General features: G+C 27.2%; 3 protein-coding genes across 4 annotated transcripts; 2 read left to right on the top strand and 1 right to left on the bottom strand.

The window, feature by feature from the left end:
• The first annotated feature begins 3867 nt into the window (after positions 1-3867).
• LOC107166928 (uncharacterized) lies at positions 3868-8060 on the top strand. Its single transcript, XM_015515776.2, has 3 exons — positions 3868-4026; positions 4121-4220; positions 7317-8060. Exons 1-3 carry the CDS (start codon positions 4009-4011, stop codon positions 7892-7894), a joined length of 696 nt encoding a protein of 231 aa, XP_015371262.1. The 5' UTR covers positions 3868-4008; the 3' UTR covers positions 7895-8060.
• A 57-nt stretch (positions 8061-8117) lies between these two features.
• Positions 8118-11045, bottom strand: LOC107166927 (uncharacterized). Of its 2 annotated transcripts, XM_015515775.2 has the most exons (3): positions 10674-11045; positions 8779-9877; positions 8118-8671 (listed from the first exon to the last, which is right to left on the bottom strand). In XM_015515775.2, the coding sequence occupies exons 1-2, from the start codon at positions 10689-10691 to the stop codon at positions 8789-8791; spliced, it is 1107 nt and encodes a 368-aa protein (XP_015371261.2). In that variant the 5' UTR covers positions 10692-11045; the 3' UTR covers positions 8118-8671; positions 8779-8788. The 2 variants fall into 2 exon arrangements, with proteins under 2 accessions (XP_015371261.2, XP_015371260.2); XM_015515774.2 differs by having other exon boundaries at positions 8118-9877.
• Positions 11046-15448: 4403 nt separating this feature from the next.
• Positions 15449-17537, top strand: LOC149056087 (uncharacterized). The gene is made up of 2 exons (XM_089226293.1): positions 15449-15999; positions 16742-17537. Exons 1-2 carry the CDS (start codon positions 15876-15878, stop codon positions 17170-17172), a joined length of 555 nt encoding a protein of 184 aa, XP_089082419.1. The 5' UTR covers positions 15449-15875; the 3' UTR covers positions 17173-17537.
• Positions 17538-18511: the final 974 nt, after the last annotated feature.

Here is an 18511-nt window from a genome sequence, read left to right as displayed (position 1 = left end):
ACTGCTATTGTAAAAATATGTTAGGAGCCTTTTATTAAATTTTCAAATCTTAGATTTAAAAAGAAAATTTTTATGAATTTCTATCTAAGATAATATTTGAACATTGCCGTAATTTTTACGTATTTAGTCAAAATTTGAACTTTAAATGTTCATAAAAATATTGACCTCTCTAAAGTACCAACTCGAGAACTTTACCTTTCAGAAAAGATGCTACTTTTGATACTTTTAAGCAAGTTTAGAGCGAGAAAAAGTGTTTACACATCATTGTAAAATCTATACATTCTTCACTTCGTTCAGAATCTAAAAGAAAAAGAAATAAACATTATTGTAAAACCAATACATTTATCGCTCCACTCAAAATCTAAAAAAAGTTACCGTCAAAACTTTTACTCATATATGTTATAGAAACATTAACTTATGCTTTAATTAATTAGGTAATTTATACTAGGTATATAATATAATATTCTAACTGCAAAAAACCAGATTTGTAATAAATTGCAATCAAACAGTCAACAGATTAAAAATAAATATTGTTTTACAAAATCAACAATGTACCTACTGCAGTATTTTATAGATTACAAATGCACAATCTAAAGCAAGTAAATATGTTAACAAATGCGTTTTGGTGTAAAGAAATTTTAAATTAATTTGACTAACTGTTGAGTTAGCAAAACAAATAACATTTTAATGTCATTTAAAGATTTGATTTTATTCAATTCAAACACCAGATTTGTTTAAATAAATTTAAACGTTTTAAAATATTATTCAAAATCATATTTATTGTAAAATTAATTTTCTAAACAATCATTGGATTCAATAAAATAATTGAAAACTTTTTATACATTTCATAGAACTTAATAAAACTAGAGCATGTAAATTATATAACTTGTAAATAATTTAGAGTTAAACCCATTGTTGCCAATGGCCATAGTTACCGAGGCTTAATTCTAATAATAAAAAAAAAAAAAAAAACTAGAGCAATGAGATTCTCGTTAAGTTATATTTTATAATATCTAATTTTGTGAGAAGAATTCATATACAATGATCTGAGCTATGTTTAACGAAGTATTTAAATCAATTAAAAATTGTATATTATGATACTAAAACTGATCAAAAATACTATCAATATTCAAACAAATAACTTTAAATTGCATCAAAAATGTTTGTCCAAGTATATGATTAATATTATATATATATTTTTTTTTTTTGTAAGGGAAACCCGCGACAATATAATAAGCCATTGTGTGTGGGGTGGTACGGTAGGGGTTATTTTAGTATGTTTGTTTTTAAGTAGGGTTGTAACACGTTTTTGTGTATTTTTGGCAAGGATATGTTGCTAAAAATCTCGGGTAGTCACCCATCCGAGAGTTAGCAACTGTGACCGGTACGTACGCTCAGTGCGTTTCCACAGATTTAGCGTATGACCGCGCCAAGCGACAGATTAAGAGGACGCTACACCCGCATATTATGTTGTCTTCGTCTTACAAACGCGTAACAATAATTAACTAAGTTAGTTAATTAAGTTAGTTAATCATGCGCGAACATAGGTAGCAAAATGTATGCTCAGCAGATCACGTTTAGCTCCGTTAGTTTAAAATTTAGAGTAAATTGACCTCTAAAAAAAATTAAAGGTAACATTATTATCGAGGGCATTTCGTAGGCTTTTTATTATATATCTTTAAATACTCAATAATAATGTTACCTTTAATTTTTGTAAGAAGTCAATTTACTCTAAATTTTAAACTAATAGAGCTAAACATGATCTGCTTAGCATTAAATTTGCTATGTTACGCACTTGTAAGACGAAGACAACTTAATATGCGGGTGTAACGTCCTCTTAATATTTAATAAATAGATGCATATACCTAGCTCCAAAACATCGAAATTAAAAAAAAATATTCTATTTATTCATATTAAAAACAATAAACATAGTCTATTAATCTACTACAGTAATATTAAACGTAATTTAATTGATTAGTTAAAAAAAAATATACCTATTAGTTGTTAACCAGCAGCTACACCAGGTTACACAACTGAATTGATTCTACAATATATTATTTTTATTTTTGGTTCTATACTTCAAATCATAAACTTTAAGCGAAAATATTATTTAAAAGACAAGGAGAAATTATAAGCTCAAACAAAATGAATTATTTTTATTTTATTTTTATATTTAAAGGATATAATATTGTAGAGAGATTTTAATGATAATATGTAAATAAATTTAACTTAATTATTATAATTATAATTGTATTTTTTATAACAGTTCTTTGGATGTAATTGAAAAAAATACATTTATTTTTATTTTCCATGATTCAGTTATTTATTTCAATAATAATAATAATTTTACTAATTGGTTTATGTATGTACTATGTACTTACTAACCTTTTGTATGATAATTGATTAAATTCTTGTAATTTTTGCTAAAATATTAAATGAAAAAAAAACAGTATGTTAAAAACAGTCGATTGGTTTAAAATTATTACATTAATAATGATGCAGGTACGAGGGAAGTATAAGATATAATAGCTTTCAATAGAGCTTAATAAAATGTAATTTAGCGTAACACTTAAACAGCATTTAATGATGTGACTATTAATTTAACACTATTAAATATTAACTTATAATGTATATTTTATGTTTGGCAGTTATTATACCAGTCCATGTACATAGGTACCACCTGTATATTTATTTATTATTTATAAGTACGAATAATTTTTACAACTAATACACAATGTACCCTGAATTCTGATTAATGGGTAATTTTATAAGGCAAGCACATATTATTAGAAACGTTTATTGTACATTAAATGTGTGAAAAATTCTAGTCAAGACATCAAAAAACTCTTATTACATAACTTATTATTAGTGATTATTTTTAAGTATTGACAATTATTAACAGAAGGCTGTTGCTGTATTTAACTTTTAAATAGTATTCTAGTAAGTAACTATTTATGTTACTCAATCCCTAAAACGATAATTATGATTAGGTATATTTTTTGGAAAGTAATACACTGAGTGTTATTTGTACAGTTTATGTAGAAGATTATTATATATAATATATATAAACATATTTATTTCTAGAAGGGACAATGGAATACAGATGTCTTTGAATTATATATTTATCACAATAGTATGTAAAACAGATTGTAATATATTTCAGTTTGAACAATATTAATGAAAGTTTCTTTTTCTAATAGGAAAATAAAAATATAATTTATCTCACAATTCGAGTCTGCATATTATAATATATTATAATTGTATTTCGAAATTACAATAAACTTAAAATGTGTTTTTGAAATCAATTACATAATTAGTTATCGTAAATTACATTTAAATAATATTATTAAAACATAATGTGCATAAAATAAATTGTACATATATTTTTTAAATGTATAAAGCAACGTCAAACAAAAATTTAATTGGGATTTTATGTAAAATATAACACTGTACCTATGTTTGTGATATTTACAACGTTTACTTAATTAATACTTAACAAATGTATCTACCAATTAATTAAATTTCAGGATTATAATTAAAAAGGATACACATAATTAAAGCACGTACACCATAATAATAGGTTCTTGGATATTATATAATTCTATTTTATTTTATTTTTATTTCAATTTAAATAAAACTGCACGTTTTATGTTTTATTCGTAAGTATAGTTAGTTATTACTTATTGCTCTCTTTGTACCTACTATATTTATGAATGTTAACTGACTGCTATCCATATTTGCTGAATATATGGAGAAGATCTTACGGATAGCTCCGAGGGCCGAAAAACCTTGAAAATATCCGGGACTGGTAATATCACTTTGACTTGGATATAAATTATCCATAATAATCATTATTATAAATGAACAGTTCCCTACCTCGTTGAATTCGCCTATATATGACCATATCACCATATTACATATAAAAGACCGAAAGTCACACTAAAAGTTAGTAGTTACAATTTACGATCGGTTTGGACATCATTGAAACTGTACGAGAAAGTCTTCATCATGAACTCTTCATTTTTCGTGAGTGTCGGTTTTGATGAACGATTCCTCAAAATCGTACATACATCATTTTAACTGTTAAAATACTTAACCTATTTCATTTTTTTTCTCTTAGGTAGCTTTGGCATTATTAGTAGCTGTGGTGATAGCAGACAACACAGACAACACCAGAAATAAAAAAGAAGTTATTTACAATCCTTATGGGCAAATCACAGGTAAACATATTAAATTGATGAGAAAAATATATCAATGTATTCACATCTTTCAAAATTAATGGCTAACTTTGTTCATAATATAATTCAATATTATGTACAATGACATATTATATTTTATATTATATACGTATTATATGTAAGATTATATTATTATTAGGCACGTATAGGATTAATCCAATAATAGCATATAGCAAAAACCAAACTCTGTAAAACCGAAAAAGAAAGGCAATAATGTATAGTTATGCACTGTTAGTTTTCTAAAAAGTTATTTGATACAATAATTTCAATTAATTTTAATTTAAAAGCTACGTTTTTTTTATCGTGACCAATGGTACTAAGACCCTAAGAATAATGTAAATATACTTTACGAGTATATAGTATCTCACTATCTTACCATGTTTATATTCCTGTCAATAACTTGTTTTATTTATGTTTTTCTATATAAATAAATATACGATAAGTTTTTATTAGCTTATCTTAACTGAAACTAAATTTAGAAAAAATAATATTAGTTTCTTAAAACAAAAAAAATTGAGATAAGCAATGTTTAAAAGTACTTAGGTATTTTGAAAAAAATGGCTACAGAAGTATATTATACATTGACATTTAGGCAGGTGTTCATTTAGAAATAATAAGGCGATGAAATAAGAAAATCACAATTTAAGTTAAAAAATATTTTATTTTATTTATTAAAGAATAAACATTCGATTTGAATAAATGCTAAAGCTATAATAGGTATAACATAATAAACATAACACAAAATAAATATTATGTCTTCCGCATAAATTATCTGATAATAGGTATTATAATTTGTATTTTAATAAATGTATTGAGATAATAACGTAAAATTGTGGGGTGGTACAATAGGAGTTTGTTTGTGTATTTGTTTGTAGGTTCTTAAGTTTGTAGGGTTATAACGTGTTTGTGTATGTGTGATAAGGATATGTTGCTAATAATTCTGGGTGATCATCCATCTGGGAGAGCTAGCAACTGCGGCCAGTACGTACGCTAAGTGCGTTTCCGCAGATTGAGCGTACGACCGCGCCTCACCAAGCCACACGATACCAAAATATAATACGTTTTTCTTCGTCATAATGATTATTAGAAAATAACTGCTGAATTCATATATTATTATAAAATTAAACTATACCATCTTGCTTAACGTGAAATGCTAATGTTATTATGTGTAGGTGAAATATACCTATACCGGCTAGTGGCATATTATGTATATTTTATTTTGATATTCATATCCGTCATTTAAATAAAATAACATTTTTTATTAGAAAAGATAAATTATATTAAAATATAATCTTTTTTATGTTTTAATTTCTGTGCGGTTGTTATAATAATTGATCTATCCATAAATTCACAGAACAAATAATACAAAATAATATTAGGTACCTATCTGATTATTATATTATGATTTTGCTAAAAATATACAAATTATTATAAATTTATGAAATTAAATTAAATAAATTTATTTAAAATAATAAAATTAGGTTAATTAAATTATATAATTGTCTTTGCCACGTATTATTATTGTTTACATCTACTAACCACATAGTATCAACTAAGCGATCCCAAGTTAACTTTCTCTAAGTTATAAACATATAAATTACATCTATACTAAAACAATGTACCTTTGTCAGTACAATTAACTAATAATTAGTAATAACTCTGAAAATTGTGTACAACTTGGTTTTTAAAAATGTATAAATACATAATTTGAGGAATATTTAGTAGAAACATGTTACATGTAATTTAAATTGATAAATTCAATACACTTAAATTGACAGTTTATATTATATTGTATACAATACAATAATTATATAATACATAGATAGGTAAGTACATAAGTACATAAATATATTATATATAATATGTGTGATGTGTGTTATAAGGTACGCAATAGTGATTTTTAAGAGGCAATTTACCCCTTCTCCCATTGGGACTTGGTTAATTTCTAATAATATGTAAATAATATATATTAAAAATGATAATTTAAGAACATTATTAACGGTTATAAATGTTATAATATTAAAAAAGTTTTGAAATATTGCTTTTGAATGAAACGTAAGTATGATTGAACACTATTTGGCAGTAGAATTGTATAATAATTTTAGTGTTAGTGTACTGAATTCTTCCCCACCCCCATTACCCCATGCCGTTTCGCTGTATCATAACCGTTATAGAAGTTTGAAGACGTCCCCAACTAAATAGGCACATAGGTACACATAAATTACTCTTTGGTTTTCTTTTTTGGTTTGATTCGAAAGTCTTCATGTCGTTTCATTTATTTTAATAGGACCGTCACTCTTTTCTGACAATTTAAAATTGCACATGAGGTGAAACGGTATTGAATCCAATAATCTTCTCAGTAAATTTTTATGATACAATAACATTGCGGAAATTCGTTTTATCGTCTACGTCAACGATTGCGCCGATATAGAATAGGTATAGTACGCAGTGGATTCAGTGGAATAATGTCGTTTATCGTTTGAGCCCGTAATAGCGTGACGCGCGGTGAGATGTGTAACACGTACACGTTTCAAAAAATAGATCGGACCATGACAGTTCAATGATCATTAATATTACTAACTGATGGCAATCAACTATAACGGCATCCGTGGGATCAGACCGTGTGGTTAAATAATAAACTGTAAACTGTCTCATGCCAAAACAAAAAATAAACAGATTTACCTGAAATTACTTTTATACGCTATAAAATCAAAAACTTCATAAAATTGTAAATTTGAATTTACATTGAAGCGCAAAAATAATCTACACCAACTTATGGATTTTCAACCAAACTCGTTTATGACAATATCGAATTTAAAAATACTGAATGTCATTTTGTACTACATTCAACACCTAAATAAGGTTAAAATATTTAAATTGACGTTTTCAAAAAGTTTTTTTCGCAGTTTTACGTTATAAACATTGATCGTCCACCGTTTAGAATTTAGGATGCTTATACATTATTATCAAATTATGGGCCAGATGCCTTCAAAGAGCATACTGATCAATATACGTTTTAACGATTCTCGACGTAGTACAAACGTTGAATGACTCGAACGTGATATTTTTGTTTTACAGATGCTAACAAGATTTTAGCTACAACCGGATACAATAATTACAACAACTATCAACAACTGCCGTACAACAACAATTATTATTATCAACCGGCGGCGTATTTGGCGTACAACCACCAATACTACCAACAACAACAGCCGTACCAGCGTGTCGGTGGCTATCCGTACAACGGCGATATCGCAACCGGCCACAACCACCAACAGCACTACAACCAGTACAACAACTACCCGTACAACAGCGGCTACCAGCAGTACAGCGGCTTCCGACAGTACCCGTACAACATCAACCAGCAGTACCCGTACAGCAGCGACCATCAGTACGGCGCTTACCAACAACAGTACCCGTACGGTTACCAAAACGCTTACGGCCACCAACAGTACCCGTTCGGCTACAACAACGCGTACAACTTCAATCAGGTGCTCCGACAGGCGCCAGCTTACCCGAGTACCGGTGCTCAGCCCATCAGCCCGCCGGTACCACATCCGTTCTATCACGTACAAGGGACGTATTACCCGACCACGACCGAAGTTAACAAACCACCTGTGACCGTCGCCACAGTCGATCCGAAAAAAACGTACTAATGAAAACGTCGAAGACCTTACGGACATTATTATAATGGTATCATTATGATAAACTGCTGAACAATGGGAAAAAAATTAAACACATTATGTAAACCACGCCACGATATGATTATAATAATAATTAATATGCATTTACAAAAATAAATACATCACTTACAAAACAAAACCTAATGCAACGTGATTATTTAAAATTTATTTATTTTTTAATAAACTTAAAACATAGTAACATAATTATATTATAATTTATTTATAACGTTTGTTTTTAACATCAGACCCATCAATCACTCCCGTTCATAACAATTTGAGCCATTTTAAATAATAGGTCAAGTAATCCAATACAAATCTTAACTAAACAATAATCCTTGTATCCCAATGGACTATGTCGCAGAGGGTAAATTTTATTAATAATAATAATAAAAAAAAATCTTAACTATACCTAAAAAATAAATTGTATTAAATGCCCACGTAATAAAGTATGTAAATAGTATAGGCAAATATGTTAAATATATTATGTTTTGAGTAGGGATTAACGAGCTTTATATTTTATATACCTAATACAGTCAAAATATTTAACTTTAAACAAACTAAATGCATGATAAATACAAAAATAAACTGAATATAATTATTTATAAACTATAATATAAAAATGTACCGATCATTTTGAGGTTTAAATATTTTTGTCGTTCAATATAATAATATTGTTCTTTCCATACGAAGTGTTCTGTGGACGTTCGAAGTTCAAGTTTTGTAGAATGGTTAAATAAGATTTGTATCTACCTAAATGTCATAGGTAAGGAATATATATTTAAAACACGTAATTCAATAATTCTGATTAAAAATTTGATTGCGAATTTGATTAATTTTTTTCTTTTATAAAAAGTTACCTTTCACTTTTTAAGGTTTCTCAATTAATTGTATTTTACTTTCATCGGGGACTTCTTCATCAAAAGGTTCACTCATTTCGGCTAACCTATGATCTTCTACATCATCTTCAATTTCTTGGTGAAACGGTTTTTCGGTCTCAATTTCAACGTCTTCGTTCTCAAGATTTTCGGCCACAGCGTAGTTATTACTTGGTGTAATCAATTTCATCGGAATTTGTGACCCGTAATAATAGTTCATGGCGGTAGGCATAGGAGCATAATATAATAATCGTTTATGATGCGGTTTTTTCGGATGGTGACAGTGTTCTTTTTTCGGTTTTTTTTTTGGTTTTTTTGGTTTTTTCGGCTTATGTTTTTTATGAACTTTAGGGTCACATGGTTTACATGGTTTGTGTTTTGGCATCGAAGGCTGGTGAGGTTTATGCGGATACATTGGTTTTTGTGGATGTAGTGGCTTATGTGGAATATGTGGCTTGTGTGGATGTGGTGATGGTTTATGTGGATGTGTTGGTTTATGGGGATGGTGGTGGTGGCGAGGTATCCAATGGACAGGCACTTGACGGGCGATTAATATAGGATGGTGCCGATTTCTGACAATTATACTCAAATCTCTCATAGGTCGTATGATTCTCATGGGAGAACGGCCTTGTTGATCACTTATTGGATCCAATGCTTTATTACGTTCTTTTGGTTTCAATGTCATTATGGACACCTCTTTTACTTTTTTCACCTGCTCAAAGTCTTCATTACCATCTTCGGGATCTTCAATTTTTTCGGGTTCATTAAGTCTTTCTAATGAATCCATGTCTTTTTGTTCATTTAGCTGTTCTGGTTTTTCTGGTTCTCCGTAATCGTCAACTTCAGGTTCATGAATTTGTTTTGCCATTGAACTTGTAGGCATCCATTCATCAGATACCTCAGTTTTAAATTCATCTGGAGAATCTACTTCTGGCCCTTGAAGTCCATAACTTCGAGAGCTGAAATCGTCTTGAGCGTCAATTGATTTTGTAGGTAACTTCCTGTTTGTATTATTGTGTTTAGTGTGCTCGTCATTTAATCTTCGACCGCAGGCTAGTGCCAATAACCAGAATAAAGACAACTGAAAAACATGTCAACGTGATATTTATGATTGATATATCTAATAAGTAGGTAAACATTAAAGAGTGTTACAAATAATCCCACAAAGATTAAAACAGAATAAGTGTTATTATATGATGTTGTTGAAAAACAATTTGTAATATTTTTGCAAATACCAAGTATGTAGTTAACTAAAAAAATGCACTGTTTTTTTTGATTTAAAAATGAATTGTGAAATATTTAAAATTTTAGGTATGGAAAATTTTTGAAGAATAAAAATGTTTGGCAAAATTAAATTATATAAAAATAATAATTAACTAAAAAAACTATTGCTAGTGTAATATATTAAATGGATCAGTTTATATATTATAATGGTAACAGTTGTTAGAATTCAATAGATTGATATCAATTATTCGATTATTCGATTTTATTAATAATCTAAAACATTTATACTTATATCGATTTTAGAGAATTATAAGAAAAAAATGTATTTTCTTTTAAATTGTAGTACCTACCTATTTGCATTTAATGTATTTCTATTTTCGTAATGGTTAGAAATGTAAAATGAATACGTATTATAAATCTATGATTCTATTTTCCATTCATTAAACAAAATTCAATTTTACTATTAAAATAAATCCGTGAAAACTGTATGCATTAAAATTTACGATCAGCAATTATAATAACAATACATTATGACAGGTAGAAAGATTTTTTTTTAGATAAATAATATATACCTTGAATTTATTTTCCGTTAGTGTATCATAATGGCATATTGATAACACATACTAAATGTAAATAATTGTTTTGTAACTTACCAATCGTTTTGTATCCATCGTTAAGCGTGGTATTCATGACGACAATTCGATTTCAGCTCGGATGTACATGATGCTTTTGACACAAACACCGTTTGTAAACTGTCATTTTGAACAACGAATTAATCCTCAACATATGCGGGTTGTATTCCACCTCTACCGTATGAAATGAACCATATCACACTAATTGTTTTGGTTTTCGGTTTTGCTTTGTTTTTACACACGTATTTCCCAATATTATGTCACGTTATCGGTCGCTCGGTATCGTGACTACGACGTTTTGGTTGTTTTTACTCTTGTGTTGGAAAAAAATCAATAACAAGTGATGTAACTCAGTAGCACTGGTAATCGGAACGAAATGGCGATCGTTTTAACTACAGGAAGTTGTGAAATCGTTCACTGGACGATGGTGTGAAAATAAGGGCACATTTACGGTGGAGAATCATTTACCAGAATATAGTAGGTACTAGGCGCCTAGTTTTAGGTCACGGTCAACAGTGGATATTCTCTTGGGTAATATGGCTGGTTAACTGTGAAAACGAGAGTCTTTAAAGAAAACTGAAATCAATGCGAGTGATATTAGTAATTACAGAACACCAATTAATATTTAATAGTGGGTAAAAATAGATGTCTTAATAGAAACGAACATTTTGAATTTTGACCACATTATTTTTATTGTGACGACAAAAATGACATGAACGTTGAACAAACACACTTTATGTAGTTATACGTAAAGCTTTTTTTCTTATCGAATCCATTTACGCAATGAATACTACCACTCCTTCTTACAACATGCTTATAAATATAGGGCACTCGATTTGATTGTTAAATATATATTTAAAAGGGAATAAAAACCATGACAACTTTAAGCTTCTAAAACTTTTTTTTCTATCATAAATGCATATTATACGAATTGAAGAAAACAAAAATAAATGTGTTTGAAAAGTATTAAAAACAAATTTTTAATATTTAACTTATTTTTAATGTATAATAGGAATTCACACACAACTCTAAAAACCCTAAAACTTTTTTTATAAAAAAATTAAAACATCATGATGATTATATGTACCTATATATGAAACATATTTTTTACATAATATTCTTATTATGTATTCATATGTATGTATATGTCTGAATATATGTATATATTTATAGTGATTATATATTAATTCAAAGCAAATAAAATAATCAATATAATAATATTGATGAGTTAACAACTTTCTTTAAATTGTAAAATGTAATTTATTTATTTAATTAATTTTATTTATATGACTGTCATGGAAAAATCACGATACTACAAAATCAAAAAATGTTCAGGAGTGATAAAAAACTAAATAATTTGTTATAGAAACATACGTGTTTGGTATCACAAAACCTTCAATTTTAGCAGGAAAAAATCATAAAAATAGAATCACAACCATAAAAAAAGTGATTGATAAAATTATAATCTAGTGGTATCAAAATATAATTTTCGAAAAAAATTTAGTTAAATGGTATGGTGGCAAACGCTATATTCTACTAATTTTTAAAATTTTAATATTTTGAATAATATTTAAATGTTTGCAATTTCTTATGAATCCAATATTGTATTATCTATTTATGTATAATATTCTATTAATTATATCTAATGTACCTGTTACATTTAAACTTACACTTTAATAGCTTTATTTAGTTTAGGACTTTAGGTTAACACTATCATAAACAGTACCTAGTAGAGTACCTATCAACAATATACCTACATCAGGCCATTTTTAATTTAAGTGATTGGCCCTGGGTTTTAAGTTCATACTTCAAACATAATTCATCTTTTAAAATTAAATCGATAAGTGTTGTATTTAAGTTGAATATTATGTATGCCATTTGTCATTGATTCATTTTATTTTATAAACTAACACTTATTTAAATCGGTGAATTTTTTATAGTTAAAGTATTATAATATTTTACATGCATTTGATATACATATTATGCATAATATATAGTGTATTCACAAATCATTCATATTTCATATTATTTAGTATTTAGTATTTGTATTATAATTCTATAATATATTATGTAATTTTTTTTTAACAATTAAAAATGACCATATGACCATATCATTTCAAAAAAATAATTAATCGCATCATTACTAATTAACACGAAAATAATACATGATTATAATCTATTAATATCAATGTATCACGTTAACACTTCTATTCAGTATAATAAATAATAATTCAAGACCACACAATACTTCAAAATTGATTTTATTTCATAATAATTATTATAGAGCTGGGTGAAAGACATTTTCATATCTTTACGACACCAATCTCATTAACATTTGTGGTGATTTATTATTATTGGCTAACCTGCAAATATTTGTGGTTTAATTCAAATGTGTGCTAGTTTAAGATAGGGTTACTGTGGTGTTCACGTCCGTGAGATCAGAATGCTTTACATGCCTCATTTATTTAGTTTCCGGTATGAAAAAAATTAAATTCACAAATGGTATTCTAACAATATTTAATCAATATTATCGTCCTTGTTCACGATACATTAGTAAATATAGATTCTTTGCATATAGAGAGATTCGCACATATTGTTCGAGTATTAGGAATACATTTCAAACAAATAAAAACAATTATTCGTTACCTATATCTTGTTAGTAGGAAATAAAAATAGTAATCATAATCAGAAATAATAGTTCAGTGTAAATTAGTTTTAAATATTTCGTCCAACATTTAAAAAATATACTGGTATAATATTATATACATCATGTCGTAATATTATTATATTAATAATATAACTTTATAGAATACATTATTTCTGTCTTATTAATTCTATAATACAAATACCAATTATGGATATATATATTATATATATTATGGGAAAACTGGTATTTTTACGAAAAACTAGTTATCGAAAAAATGGACTGTGTCTACAAAATTTGATATATTTACATTAAATAATAAATTAATGATTCTATTTACTATTTTAGTCTAAACATTCAAAAAAAAAAAATAACTACTTTATAATATATTTACTTAAAGAGATTTTCTTAAATATAATTTATAATATAAAATATAATTTATGTTTTGGATTGAATTTAATAAATCTGCAATCAAACTTTTTTTTTTTTTATTGGGGGTTGTGAACGCGTACCTATATTATATAAATTGATGTCGTTATTACTATTATTATTATTTTTATCTATATGGCTACATTATCTTATTTCCGTCGATATCGGCGTGATCGATGTTAAATTATTTTTCGTAATTTAGTGTGTGTTTGACCGTGTGTCCATATTTGTGTTCTATATTTAATATTTATATTTAATATTTATATTCTATATCTATATACACAACTTTATTTAAAATTTATAAAATTTATTTTCTTCGCAGTACTTTTCTTCTTTTTTCGTTTGTGTGTAAGTAATACGCTAACACTTGCAAACAAATCTGGTTACAATAATATGTATTTTTATAGAGTTTTTGGATGCATCGTTGAAGTAAAATAAAAATACATTATTATAAAACCAATACCTTAATCGTTCTTCCCAGAATTTAATACGTAACTGATTTAATTTCTCCAGGAAATGTTTGGATGTGTATTATTCTATTTTTCATACGTAGACAATTTTTTTAAAATACCCTAACATTATCATCACAAACTGAGCCAAGTGTTTTTGGATTTGAATATTTAAATTAAGAAGTAATAGTTGTATAATATATGTTGTATGTTGCATATTATAAATAAATCTATTATATCAGATTGTATAATAATTTTAGGTTTAAAAAATATTTGAATAAAACAAATACATTTATTACTTATTAGTTATTCAAATATATCATGTCTATTAATCAAATAAGTTTACCATCCTTTATGCATTTTATAAATGTAATAGTAATCTCGTATATTGCATGAGAAATAAACATGAACAATAAATAATAATATTACTTATACCTTAATAAATGTATACATAATATATACCTACCATATAATATAAGTATAGACCAATAATTTAAAACTAAGTAAATTCTACCAGTAATGTAAATTACACAATAAAAAAATTAAAATTGGCAATAAAGAAAAAAAATAAGTGAAGTAGCACACATAAAAGCAAAATAATTTTTTCCAAGGGATGGAATATAATGACGGATTAAATTTGAACGACTTAAAATTCAGATTAATTGAATGATTGAGATTATAGTGAATTTATTAACACATAATATCATAATTTAGGTATGTTTTTTTAAATGAAAAATTAATATCACACATAATTAGAAGTAAAAATAGCTACTTAATTTACAGACTAATATGATTATATTTTAAACATAATATGTGACATATCAAATTAATATATTAGAAATAATAAGTGTTTATGAGACAATTCATTATACATTTTTAAAGTTCTATAGTATCCTAGAGGTACAGTTTTTAAATACTACTGTCAAGCACCTATGAATACGATTAAAGTTAAATACAAATATGATTTGTTATAAAGACATAATATTATACAACGTAGAAATTTAAGAAAAAGTAATTAGAAATGACAGCTTAGAAAAATATTAAAATATTTTGATTTGCAACAAGCCGATTTAAATAAAAAAAAAAAAATACATACCTGTCGCGGATGGTTAGGTTGACGCATTTTGAATGATACTCTATTCCCTATATTTTATAATATAAACTTAAATAATAAAAGTGTTAAGTATATATAAATAATATAAATAAAGGTTGTAAATAGGCACGTATAGAATTTCTATGTCTAAATGATGATCTTAAACTTGACTCAAGTCTGTGTGGCTTATGATATTGTTTTGGAATCGTCAGTCGGTGCCACATCTGGCGTATAAATAATTAACAAAGAAAATCAAACGACGCAGTCTCGTGAATAAAAAATCAATCCGGAAAACATGTTCCGGTATACTCGAAATCGTGACCACACAATGATAACAACAATGACGATAAAAATATGCTGTGTAAAATATTATTACCGTATATTTGGGTCTTGAAAACCTTACTCGGATGAACGAGAACGATCAATCGAATTGGCCAACGAACCGTTTCGGGCGCATCAAACGGCATTGGGATCGTACAGTAACAAACACACCAGACACACTAAGCCAACCTTGGGCGCGTTTTCACCGAGCCTGTGTCGAAGGCATTTCCGGCCTTAGTGTCAGATAAATATCCATCAATCTGGAGGATTTCAATCAAGTCACCACAATGATGTTCCAGTGGATCGCAGTTCTTCTGATCGTCGGATCCAGCGCGTCAACCGCGTTCATACAGTCTACTAACCAGCAATCCAACTATCAATCGCAATCTAGTTACAGTAGCAGTTCGTCACGTGAGTTTTGGATATTTCTGAACAATTTTTAAGTCCAGTCATGTATATTTGTTATTATTTACACCTACGTACCGAATTTGATCTTCGAGTCATTCTCATTGTTGGCAAATTTGTTTGCTCCATTAGCTATTGTCGAGCGCTTTTATTTCAATTAACACCCCCCCCCCCTCCCCCAATTCCATCCCTCTAGTAAAGAATTAATATAATTCTTGCGTGACTGATTATAATCCACTTAAGTTAAGCTCGTCAAATATTCATTAAATTTCCATAAAAACCCTTAATCTTCGGTAAAACGAAAAAAATACCGAATAAGATAACTATATAATAAGAATATTATGCTAATAAATGACGTTTCAATCAAGGTTTTAGATTTATTATACACTTTAATACCAAAATATTCACATACTCAACTATGGTTTTACCTATCAAATAAATAATAATTTTAATTTTATAAATTAATTATCTACGTGGTTTTCATTGATATAGATTTATGTAATTGTGATATACTAACTGTGAGTAAAGCTAGTAGAACTTTTAAAAGGTACACAATTATATTTATATTTAAAGTACTTATATAACATTAATATTTTAATTGTATTTAAAAGTTCTGTGAAGTAATATTATTTGCTACATTATTAGTTATTAGTTATTACGTATTAGTTTATTACCCTACCACTTATAATTTTACAAAATTCGTAGCTGTTAATTTAATAAGTTCTGATGATTTATGTTTTAATTGTAGATAATGGTGGTCATTCATACAGTTACGTCAGCAAATCAGCCCACGGCCCAGGTTATAGTTATAGTTACAGTCACTCAAATGGCGGATCACCATTATTCTTACCTGAATACGCTTCTGGATATCATTCATACACCCCTCTATTTATTCCATCAATCGATTTTGATCTAGACTTTGATTTGGATGATGACCTAGATACTGATCTAGACTTCTATATTGATACTGACTTGGATTTAGACATAGATTTGGATTTTCCAGGCATTGAATACGGACTTGGCTACATTGGAAGATATGGGCACTGGTTTAGAAAACCAAAATACGGATATTCCAAGTTGTACAATAGTATCGATTTAGATCTTTTTAATTATGGAGGAAATTATGGATATGATCATTTAGGTCCATTAAATTTTGAATCATTTAATATTTACAAATAAACATATAAAGTAGTCAAAATAGTAAATACTACTATTTATTCATGTATAATAACTAGTATTTTTTTTTTTATAATTTATTTAGTATGATAAAATGTCATAAGGTATAATATGATCTTACCTATTTGCTAACATTAGAGTTTTAGAATTTTGTTAGTACCTAGTCCGTGACTTTATAGACATCATAGTGGCTTCCAGCTTTAAATAACCACTTATTTACAAAACGAACCTGTAAATAAATTTGTATTGATTAATTATACTTTACTGTATAAATCAGTTGGTGTTCACTATATATGTGTAACTTATAATATTATTATACTACTTATATTTGTATGTCACGCAATAAATTTAATCTTGTTTGAAAATAATTTTGTAATTTAATCCATACATTCATAGAATAATGACGATTAGAATGCGGTTACAGGAAATAAATCATCTGGAATATCAAAATTTTCCGTTTTCTCGGTATTGTATTAATAGATTAATGTTTAAATCTCGAAAATATAAGCGATTATACTATAAAAATATATTGTACATATATATATTTGCGACAATATATTATTAGTTTTTTATATTATTATCTAATGCATAAAACGTTGTCGTACAATCTACTATACTATACAATACATTAAATAATATGTGTAATTGTAAACCTAATTGAGAATATTCAGCCATAATCAGATGGTTGATGATTTTAGGATTGTGATGGTTCTGGATTCTACAAGCATTATCAGCTATTTTTTTCCGTCAATATAATGTAGTTATTCAAAATATTTTGATTTTTCCAATTTTTAAATTTACATATATAATACCATAATATATTGTACTCAATGAGTAATAGTAGTAATACTCATTGAAGAGTGAGTAGTAATAAAAATCTCTACAAAATCGGATAGTAAAAAGTAAAATTACAGCTTTTAAATAAAAATTCCAAAAAAGTAAAATGACTGGGCGGCTCAATTTTCAGGGATTGTTTAAGAGAAAAAGACTTATAAATTATTTTTAAATTGATCTTTAACATTTTTTTTATGCCTACAAATATTATAAAATCTTACTAAGCTTGATAAAATATAAGTTTGATCAACCAAATGTTAGATGATTTACATCGCAGACATGTATACAAACCATGTATATTCATATAAAACAGTTAAACATCATATTAGAAGTGAGTCGTATATATTATGTACTAAATTTTTTAACAAAAATAAAAAAAATATTTATTGATATGATAATATTCACGTACCTACAATATATTATTTTATGTTAGTCCTGATAATGATGTATGACAAAAAATCATTCCTAAAAAGAATTAAAACTATATTAGTATAACTATTATAACTAC

The sequence above is a fragment of the Diuraphis noxia genome, unplaced genomic scaffold (genome assembly GCF_037042655.1).
Source record: "Diuraphis noxia isolate RWA-SAM2 unplaced genomic scaffold, SU_Dnox_SAM2 contig0004, whole genome shotgun sequence".
NCBI classification, from domain to species: domain Eukaryota; kingdom Metazoa; phylum Arthropoda; class Insecta; order Hemiptera; family Aphididae; genus Diuraphis; species Diuraphis noxia.
Note: the sequence above shows the minus strand (reverse complement) of the source record. Positions and strands in the feature narration are given on the sequence as shown.